Source organism: Helobdella robusta (genome assembly GCF_000326865.2).
Source record: "Helobdella robusta unplaced genomic scaffold HELROscaffold_10, whole genome shotgun sequence".
In the NCBI taxonomy this organism is placed as follows: Eukaryota; Metazoa; Annelida; class Clitellata; order Rhynchobdellida; family Glossiphoniidae; genus Helobdella; species Helobdella robusta.
Genome location: NW_008703571.1, coordinates 3,564,295 through 3,576,090, shown reverse-complemented (window position 1 = coordinate 3,576,090; position 11,796 = coordinate 3,564,295). Strand labels below are relative to the sequence as shown.

The 11,796-nt window shown below is 31.5% G+C and overlaps 1 protein-coding gene across 1 annotated transcript; it reads right to left on the bottom strand.

Annotated features, from left to right (window-relative positions):
* Positions 1-2,712: 2,712 nt before the first annotated feature.
* HELRODRAFT_166840 (hypothetical protein) lies at positions 2,713-3,322 on the bottom strand (the record flags this gene model as incomplete). Its single annotated transcript, XM_009012035.1, has 3 exons — positions 2,713-2,937; positions 3,045-3,177; positions 3,273-3,322. 3 exons carry the CDS (start codon positions 3,320-3,322, stop codon positions 2,713-2,715), a joined length of 408 nt encoding a protein of 135 aa, XP_009010283.1.
* Positions 3,323-11,796: the final 8,474 nt, after the last annotated feature.

Genomic DNA, 11,796 nt, shown 5'->3' with positions numbered 1-11,796 from the left:
CCTCTATCTGTTACAATTATTTCAAAACCTCGTCTTTTTAAACAACATTGTAAAACTTATTTATTGTCTGATAAACGGCGATTTTTGCAACTATAGTTGTTTTAACCTTATTTAAATCTTATTTGAATAATTTTTGTATATGAGTAATATCAATGATCTGAATAAAACTGTTTTTGTATGTATGTATGTATGTATGTATGTATGTATGTATGTATGTATGTATGTATGTATGTATGTATGTATGTATGTATGTATGTATGTATGTATGAATGTATGCATGTATGCATGTATGTATGTGCGTATGTAGGTATGTATATATGTACTTTTGAACTATATTTGGTTTCATATCATTTAATTTATTGAAATGCTATAGAATCCTAAATTCAAAACTTTAATTTTATGTACTCATTTTGAACTATATCTCTGTTTCATAAGATTAATAAAATAGAATCTGCAGTTCAATAACTTTTGATTTATTTCGATCTAGTTTAATCCTTGATTTTTGTCGAACTATTTTAATTTTTGGTTTTTGTTGATCAATGTTGATTTTATTTGGATAGGGTGACTTTCTTACAAGCATTTGGTTGCTTTTTTAGTTTACCCCTCTTTTGAGAAAATAAACGAATTGAATTGAAATTGAAAAAATGGAAATATATATAGAGAGAGAGATGTATGTAATAAGTTTGAAGCTAATAATTTTGTTATACCACAGCCCAATCATATGCTTATAGTCCAATCTCTTAAACACATACATATAAAGAACAACTTAAATTTACTTTTATTGTTTATATGAATTAAGGTTGGTGAGTTATTTAAAGCTGCAGGTCAAGCCATGACACTATTAGGATCATTGACTTGCCAGTTAGATTCTAGTGAAGATTCTCTCGGCTTAAAGTAAAATTTTTGCTCTTGAATTATTTTAAATTATATTGCATCTAAATTATTCTTTCTTAGTGAAATTTTAAAACTTAATACGCTTGTGAAAATACGCTTTTTTCTGTCTAAAACAATGTAATGTTGGACGCACATCCAAATCATTCTTTATTATCAAATATTAGCACGAAAATTACCTATTAAATTGTAAAAAATCGAAGCAGACTAGAAGATCCTAATATTGAATTATAAATAATAGCCTTTCTTCAAGTTTTGTTCAATGATATAATGGTTGTTCGTTAGTGGTACGCATAGATCACATTTCCCACGATCTTCAAAACCTAGACCTGAGTTTCATGAATTTACTTTTTTGCTAGGTTAGACAGGTTATATTCGTTCGAAGTTATTTTGAACTTATTAATTTGAAAAAAGCGAAAAGGATGGTGAAAATATAATTAATTGATATAAACTATAATCTCCGTACCACATCAATGTGATAGGAAAATGGAAAACATTTCTAGACGAAGAAATTTGGGAAAATTTTGCTGAACCCACATTTCAAGTAGGAAAATCTTACAATTCACAGTTGTTATTCAGAAAAGAATGACGTATGCGTTGTATTAGTATTTCCATTAGCTTCTTACAAAATTCAGGTGTGCGTTCATAATATAATCGAAGATCAAAGTACCAAATCTAATAATATTATTTCCTGAAATAGTACGTAAACATTTATTATTAATAGATCAACGCTACATTTATACCCAGCTTTTACAAACCGAGTTTTTGATGTGTCGCACGTAGCGCACTTTCTATTTCTATTCTGCATATTACTAGTACCTGTTTCATTGCGATACATCGATTCACGCAACACATTTTATACAAAAAATTATACATTTAAAACTGAGGTAAAGATCCCATTCAAATGATTTTACGAATAAACGATTCAGTAGGTACTACAGAGAAGTGTAGAAAGTTTTATTATCGGAGAATCTAAACGTGGAATAATTACACATTTTTAAAACTCAGGACAGAACTTGAAACGATACCTGTTAAAGTGTATTGTTGTAAACCTTGGCTTTGTAAATACCAACACCGATGTTATAACTTTAAAGATATATATTTTTTTATCTAGATTTCCAACACCAGTGTTGTATCTTCCAACGAATCATCAAGTGTTCGTTATTCCGTAGGTTCAAGATTTCCGATAAATGAACACAACTGCTTGAAACGCAAATTTTGTTGAACGTTTATTTGAATAGCAACAGTAATAGGAACAATCAATAAACTAATCCAAGTAACTACGTAAATCACATTTACGACTTCACATTCTCTGCTGGAAACCTGACTGTATACCTGACTACGCAGAACATAGTGTAGATTTTTAGCATAGATACAATATTTCATTGCAACCCTCTGTAGTTTACAATCCAAATATTACAAATATAGCAAAGATAACAATAATCAAATAATGTATAATATAGCACAATTTGATCATTTCGGCGGTTATAACATCACCCCCAACTTAGCCCGTTGGTCCCTAACATAGGCGTTACTTCTTTATTTTGGTAGATATCGATAATCTATTCAAATGGACAACCTTCATCTTTGTCCATTTACTTCCATGATCATGGGTCCTGTAGATCACGTCATTTATCTTGTTAATGATCTTGTACCGACCTTTCCAATTCCATGGGAGTTTTGCCGGGTATCTTTTGTACCGATCTTTCCCATTCCTTGGGAGTTTTGCCGGGCATTGCCTTTTTCTGCGCCGTAAGTTGTACAATCAGACCAGGTCTTTGCTCTTGAACCCTGCGTTATTTCTTTTCGGGTCACGCCACGTTAGGTTGTTTTGGTTCTTCTAGCCATAGGCAGACGTCGTGGTCTTTTCTTGATTCTATTGGCACTTGAAGCAGGTGCTTTCTTTCTTTTGAGTTTACGAGGTGTAGAATAACCAGACAGGTAGCTCAGGTGCATGTTGTAAGATTCTTTGTTGACGTCTTTTTTGTCAATCAGTGATGCAGCAATGCAAATCTCATCCTCATCAGCAATAAAACCGTCGTTAATCTAGGTAGACGAGATACAAAATTTTCTTCTAGGTGCATGATGGAGGCGTTTTCTCAAAACTTGATATTTGTCCCCAATTCTAGTCCTAAATGCATATTCGCATTAACCTTAAAATCATCTTCACTGACGTCGCTAATCTCTATGTTAATGCATCTCCAGATTTTCATTTCATCAGAATTATCACTAATTGAATTGTTGGTGAATGTTGCATCGAAATCATTGTAGCTATTATTGTCACTGCTGTCATTGTTATCAATTAAAACAGGAGAGTTACAGAAAGATCCGAGTGGTAGCCAAACTGCATGTCAAAAGTTTCTGTCTTTATCCCTGCTAACTTCTCGAATATTTTAAAAAACTTCATTGTCGTCTTCGTTAGCAGCTTCATTATCACGGTAACTTTTTTCTTCACGACAACACATGCATGCAAGTGTCACTGCGATACAGGTGATACAATTATCACGTGTATTGCAGTTATCACATGCGTCGCAGATATCACTTGTATTGCAGTCGAAATCATCCGTAGATGTGTAAGCCGGTAGGATAATTTCAGACTCTTGTATAGCCGTTGATGATATAGCTGTTTAGACTGTCTCTTCACTAGGTGATAATCTTTCAAAGGTTGATCGTATTATTTCATTGGCCGCTCGTAATTCGGCTCGCATTTTTCTTGATCCGACTATCCGTTGATCGATCTTGTCGTTCAGTTCCGTTTTAAAATAGAACTCATCCAGGATCGATTTCTTTTATTAGAGCGTCCCCTAGGATAATCAAAACTGCTCTCGCTCCTTTTGAGTCGATGTTTCGTTTTCGTAGTTCCTTTCTCAGACTAGTTGTGGTTATGACATTAAACTGACCCTCACTGCCTTGCGAGTGATGTTGGATCATCAAAGGCTAGGTCCACCGCTTATAACTGCTGTTGCGTAAGGAAGGGCGTCCTGCGTAAAAACTAGCCAAAATAATACTTATGATGACGGAGGGGTATTTCGGTTTCATCATAGGTAGCTAAACGGCAACTCCCGATCTCGGGGAAAATGTCGTCTAAACGTGTGTTGTTGTTGTTTCTCAGACTAGTTGTATTGAGCTCTTATAGCTCTACCATTTTTTATTGCAGAAAATTTCGATCTATCAAAAATCTTACTTCTGACACCAATGTTGTAACCCCTGACATATATATATAGTCTAGATTTTTAGCATAGATACAATATTTATTTACAACCCTCTGTAGTTTACAATTCAAATATTTAAATATAGCAAAGATAATAATCAAATTATTAATAATATAACGCAATTTGATGATTCCGGCTGTTATAACAATATTTATTTCGAGAGCAAGATTTCGGCGAAATCATCCACGACATCTCGCAAAAAAGTTTGCAATTTGGTTTTTAATAAACTTTTCATGATTTTTCTAACAAATTGCAAGATTTTTTGTTTATATATCTTTTCTTGGCTATAAATTTTCGAAAGACCTGACAAAAATATTATATTGTTTCTTTTATTCGGAAAATAATTAGGGATGGAAATTTTCGCTCGTTCGTCACCTCAGGGTCTCCAGACCTCCAGGTCCGGCCAAAGTCAGAACGTTGACCAGTTATTTTGTTTTTTATTTGAATAGTATTTGTTAGGAATAATAAAAGATAAAGCTAGCAAGCTACCGACTAATCTAATTTTGGAAATCTCTTTGCCAGAAGTTTTAAAAAAGAACAATTACAATTTGTTGCACCACTCCCTTGTCATTACAGTATAAATAAAACAAATTGCATAAAGAGCTCGCTAAAACATTAAAAAATGCAATTTTAATATTCTGAAAAATGTTACCAAAAATTTGTTGAATTTTTTATTTACCTGTTATTGTTATTATTTATTTATTTTATTTGAAGAAAGCACGGGCAAATGCCCACTGACGAATTTATATTTAAACCACAATATAAAAGACAAAATTCTGCTATAACATATTAAAAAAAAAGAAAGAGAAAATGACCAGATACCATAAGATCAAAAAATATACACATACCCATATATATATATATATATATATATATATATATATATATATATATATATATATATATATATATATATATACAATATTCTACAAATTCTACCGAATGTTTGGCGTTAATATGTTTGTAGTTCGTTTTTTCGATTTTTCTCTCTAAAGTTTTTTGGAAAACGTTTAGTTTATTAAAATTCAAAATAAACTTATTTTCCGAATTCATGCTGCAAATAAGGCCATATTTCGATTCCGAATGAATCATCATCAGTGCATGTTGATTTATATAGGGAAATATTCACTTAGTGAAAGTGAACTTAGATGGAAATTAGGTGTCAGATTTCTTTATTGTAATTTCGTATCTTCGTTGGTTTCCTTTTGTTCATCGATAGCATAATATTCTTCTTTTTCATTATTTACAATGCTAGTTTTATTTCTTCTTTGTTTTTATTGTTGATTAAGCGCCGGGTTGAGAGTGAGGTTGTCATTTTTTGTTGTATAATTATTTTTGGTTTATTGGTGTCAATTAGGACTGCTTCTGCAATTTTAAGATGCGTGTAGTTGCTGTTCTGGTATATTACTTTGATGTTGCTGTCGAGGATTTCAATTTTGCTTACAGTGGTTGCGCGTGTTGAGTCCAAATGAGATTTGATAGCACCACTCTGTTTATGCATCATAAGCCTTCTAGTCTGAGGTAGTAGTAGTCCCGGTATATGAGTCATGTTGACGTGCACAGCCGTCAAAGGGGCAATTAAATTCATATATTACGTGATTACGCTTTAACACAGAGTTATCTCTAGGACTACAATTGTTTTTTAGTACTATGTGAGACGTCTTTTTATTGTTGTAATAAATTCGGAGTTTAACTTTACTATTTGGGTTGGTTGGTGTGACATTTTTATTGATGATATGTTTGAGAATAGCTTCATCTACTTTGTACACACATGTAAAAACACATATATTTAGAGAGTCAATCACGGATTGTTGGAGTCTATTCCAGTCTGCGACAACTTTGTTGCTAAAAGAATATTTTCTGACATTTTTGTGGGACAGACCTGTAGATAACTTCAATTGATGCCCTCTTGTTCTTTCGTCACAACTCTTTTGGCTCTTTTTTGAACCTTTTCAATCATATGGATGAGGTTCGTTTGATATGGGTTCCAAACCTGAACTTCATACTCCAGACGTGGTATGACCAAGCTCTAATACAAATATAAGCAAGCTTCTTTATCAATAAATCTAAAATGTCTGTTTATAATGCCCATCATTGACTTAGCTACCTTTATTTTACTTTACTATATAGATTGAAGGTGAGTTTATCATCAACAAACACACCTAAATCTTTTATTACTTTGACTACCTGGATAACTTGTCTGGTCTGGGTAGAATCCCACATTTCATAAATATTATTGCATTGGTTTTTTCAAAGTTTAACCAACAACACTTATCGACATTCGCAATCATATGCCAGGCACTGAACCAATTTTGCATACTAAAGTGGCATCAAACTTAGAAGACAATGCATCACCCTATTTGCACCCTGAAATTTCTTTCCTTAAAATAGTCACTTATCCAAACAAGAATTTTAGCATTGAATCTGTATTTCTTCAGCTTCAGCAACAAACAACTGTGAGATATCCTATCAAATGCCTTCTCAGAATCCGTATAGATTACATGAACCACCTCATCACAATCAACACCCAATGTAACTTCATCCAAAAAATTTTGCAACTGAAGAGTCGTCGATCGTCCAGGCAAAAACCCAAATTGGTTTTGATGAAATAAATTATTCACCAAAAAATAATTCATAATGTGGTCTTTAATAATTGAAGTAAGGTAACGTAAAGTTTTGTTGGCTTTTTTAGTTGCTAGTCTTTATATGCAATTTTTTAAAAATTCATAAATAAGTAGCGGCTAAAAATGGCCCGACGTCCTTGCTAATTTTTGTGCATAACAAATGGTTAAAAAATGTCTGCATAAAATATATTAATATTCAAGAAACAATATTATCCACGTGCATCTTCAAAACAAAACCCTTGACAACGTTTCCGGTATGAATAAACTGATTTCAAACAAATTTATAAATTGGATTCTTAATTTTGATTTCTTGATAACTAACAATTCATAGCAAGTGGTCTAAGTTAGAAGTTGATATGTTAACAACCAGTATTAAAAAGTTTTCTGAAGATCTCAATCATATATCTTCTGTTATCAAAACAAAAGCCACGTTAGTTTTAATATTTGTTTTTTTAATGGAAGCTTATTTTTCAGCACATTTTTAAATTATTTGATTTCATGCAAAAAATTATTGTTTTTATCAAGGAATAATGTCGACATTCAAATGAGGAAAAAGTTTGTCCCGCTATCACAGCCCATTGCTACTGCAAATAAAAAATTAAATTCTGTTAAAACAGCAGATGGAATAACATTTGATCACAACTCACTAGACGAAAATATTTTAAAGTGATTTGACGTTCAAAAACCGACACATTTTTTATGTTTTTGTTTAAATGTTTTTATTCGTCCCTATGTATTCAATAAATTGAACTACGCGATTTGTCTTTTCTTTAAATTGATTGCAACAGCAGAAGTATCTGTAATTTTTTCAATAACTGCACAAAGTATTTCTTAATACCACCGCCACTGATCTATCCATTACTGTTAAAAGGCAGAATAAACAGGTAAGAGTGCGTTGAATAAAAACTTTAGAACAGAGTTGATTGGGAAGTTATATTGCTTATAAAGTATTAAAATTGCCTACACGGAATGCTAAATAGGATGAATGGAGCTAGAACTTCTGACTGTCTAGCTGTATAAAAAGAAGTTTAACGTTATCGAGCACAGCACTCGTTGCTTTTATATTGAGAAAAGCGTTATTGATATTGCTAAAAATATTGTTAAAGAACTGGCCGCTAAGCAATTTCAATGGCCGCTAAGCAATTTCAATGTAGTGGGTTTATGCACAGGCAGTGACCTGGGTGGTAAATTTTGTGAAGTGAAAAATCTTTTAAAATGTCGAATATCTTTGAAGTTAGAAACTTGTACGACAAAAATTAAGAAGTTTAACAAAACCGCGCGCATTTATATAATTCACCTCCTCGACGCACAAAGATTGTATGATATGATATGCATGGTTCACTTTTTTAATTCACCACTCTGGAAAACTTGCGTTGACACGTTTTAAGTAATTTTGGATAATTTGATTTTTGAGAGGCGATAAACCGCATTCGCTGAAATTAATTAACGAAAATTAGCGATTGTGTAATTGGAAAATTTGTACATGGTGAAATTACTTAAAGGTTATAGAATATGGGCTGAGATTTTCAATTTCGGACAATATGGACACCTTAAATTCTGAGTTGTTGCTCTTAAAGTTTTATTTGGCTGTCTTGGGCAAAAACACAGCTCCAAACATTATAGCTAATTTATGTCACTGGATAAGGGAAGATGAGTTTTGCTCATAGACGTAGCTAAGAAGTTTAGTGTTCAACTCCCCTGAAATTCATAATAATATTTAGTTTGCTTTTTGCATTGTAAAAAATAGATTAATATTTATAAAAATTGAACATTACTTTATTGTACTTGCCAATTTAAAACTTAGTTATAATTATAGGAATACAAGGCATGTTCTTGGTTAAAATTAATGAGCTTTGACCAGGGAGTCGAAGTCAGATGAAAAATAGCCTACTCCTGTCCCTGAAAAAATTCCGACTCCGGGTTCTGAGTCAAGGAAAATTTTCAACTTTTGCATCAAAACCCTGGATACGCTTCCCGCGACAAATTGTTCTGCCTAGCGATTTTTTTATTTATTTGAAGCGCGTTAAAAATTACCTGCGTTCTACAATATTTGAAAAAGACTTAATTTTTTGCAATTCTTTGCATTGAGGAAATAATTTAGCAAGGATTATTAATGAACTTTACGCTTAGAAAAGCGTGTTGTAAATTGCAAAGTTTCTAAATGCTTTTTTGTTTTTTCAGTGTGTGTGTGTGTGTGTGTGTGTGTGTGTCTGTGTGTACATGCTTTAATTATTTTGGGATAAAAATTTAAAAAGCGTATATTAATACTAATGCTAATATATATATATATATATATATATATATATATATATATATATATATATATAATTTGGTATGAGGTTCTCAGATAAACATGTTCTTTATACATATTAATTGCTAAATAATATTATATCCAATTGTTAAATATCTAATAATTCTTCAGCTTCGTGTTGTTGAAATTATATATATATATATATATATATATATATATATATAATTTGGTATGAGGTTCTCAGATAAACATGTTCGGTTGAAGATTACACCCCATTTTGCAGTTAGAAGTTTTTTAAATAAAATTTCAACAACACGAAGCTGTTTTGTTTCAACTTTATTAAACTGTGAAGTTTGGCTGACGGCCGTTTCGGCTAATGCTATCGTCGGAGCCTAGATTGTAAAACCAAATGAGGAGTTAATAATATAAATTATAAGAAATAGAAAATAGAATATTAGATATTAAAATGAATAAATAAATGAATAACAACCTATATTTTAAAATTAACTCATTATATTGTTGAAAATAAAATAAACGAATAAATTTAAAAGGAAAATTATGAATAAAGTTGTTTGTGTATTATCGTAGTTGAAGTGTACATGGTTAGCATAGTGACGAGAAGTAATGCAGAAATTATGAGAAATCGATAATAATATTTAATGATATGACAATTTATTGAAGAATTATTAGATATTTAACAATTGGTTAATATTATTTAGCAATAAATATGTATAAAGAAATATTAAGGCGTGGCAAATAATGAAGTTAGTGAACAAATTGTTTGAGTTTTATGGCGTGAAGAGACAAACGGATTGTTGTTAATGGTGCGTTCTTGTGTGTTATATTCGTATTTATATTTGGTGTGTAGTTGCTGTCTATTGATGACGTTTGGCCATTGAGGCAGTACAACGTCGCGATATTGAGTAAAAAGTTGTAAGACGTGGACGAAATTGTCTGACTGCGTGTTGATTGTTGGTTTATTATTGAGGATGAGAATAGCTTCTTTTATTTTGAGTCTTGAGGGACGACGTTCATTACAAAGTATGCTAGTGTTATTATCAAGAATTTTTCGAGTAACTGGTATGTTGTGCTGCTTATTAAAGTGATCCTTGATAGCGCCTTGCTGTACATGCATGGTAAGACGTGTGTGTCCAATATGTGTTTCCACATAACGGTGTGGCAAAGGGCATCGAAATTGGTACACGACGTTCGTACTATCTAGATTATCTTTTGTAGTGGTTGGACTGTTTTTGATGACTAATTGTTGTGTTTTTGTTGTATCTTAATATATTATTAACTTAATCTTTTTATTTTCATCTTCTGATGTGAGATTTGATCTAATGATTTGTTTAATTTGTTTTTCATCAATTAGATAGTTATTATGCATTTGATTTTTGTAGTAAATAGGTATTGTTTGTTGTTCGTGCTGTGGTTGTAGAAGTGGTTGTTTGAATTTCTTGAGAGATTTAGATATGACGTCGTCGATGAGTGTATTTAGATAATTATTATTAATAAGTAACTGTTTGATTCTTTGAATTTCTATGTGAAGAGATTCATCGTCGGTAGATAATTTAAAAGCGCGTGTGATGAAGTTTTTAATGACGTTGTTTTTGTATTTGACGGGACAATCGGAATTGTAGTTTAAGCATTGTCCAGAGTTTGTTGGTTTGACGTATACTTGGGTAGAGAGCTGATTTGCGTGCATGGTGACTAAAGTGTCAAGGAAAGAGATTTTATTATTGTTACTAACTTCATTTGTAAATGATAAGCAAGAGTTGTTCTGGAACAGGTTTTGGAGTTGATATATGTCAGCTATAGACTTTGTGATGATAAATATATCGTCGACATAGCGGGCGTAGATAAGCGGTTTGTTTTCTGGATCGGAAAATATCTTAGATTCTAGATTACCCATGTAGAACTTGGCGAAGAGTTTTAAAATATAGGTTGTTATTCATTTATTTATTCATTTTAATATCTAATATTCTATTTTCTATTTCTTATAATTTATATTATTAACTCCTCATTTGGTTTTACAATCTAGGCTCCGACGATGGCATTAGCCGAAACGGCCGTTAGCCAAACCTCACAGTTTAATAAAGTTGAAACAAAACAGCTTCGTGTTATTGAAATTTTATTTAAAAAACTTCTAACTGCAAAATGGGGTGTAATCTTCAACCGAACATATATATATATACCGTATAACTTAATTTTAAGCGCGAAACATTTTTGAAAATACTATTATTAATTATTATATACTATATATTTAACATATTGATAAAATTAACTTAAAATTATTTAAATAGATATATATTAGAATTAAACAAAATAAATTAAAATTTTAAAATTTTAAAATTGCTGAAAAAACGACCATAAAGTAAATCAACAAATAAAAAACAAAAATCAGCCATATCCTCATACTACAATATTCATGTTTCCAAATTTATATTATTATCATTATTATTATTATTATTACTATTGTCGTTGTAGTTGTTGTTGTTGCTGTTGTTATTGTTGTTATTATCATTATTATTACTATTGTTGTTGTTATTGTTGCTGCTGCTGTTGTTATTATTGTTGCTGTTGTTATTGTTGTTGTTGTTATTGACAATGATGATGTTGTTGTTGTTAACATTAGTATTGGTGTTGTTGCTGCAATTATTAACATTATTGTTGGTGTTGTGGTCATGGTCGTTGGCATCTCTAACATGGTTAACGTTGTTGTTGGTAGTAACATGGTTGTTGGTGGTGGTGGTAACGAGGTTGTTATTGTTGTTATTGGTGGTGAGAGAATTATTAATTAGTTTAGATAACTGATTGT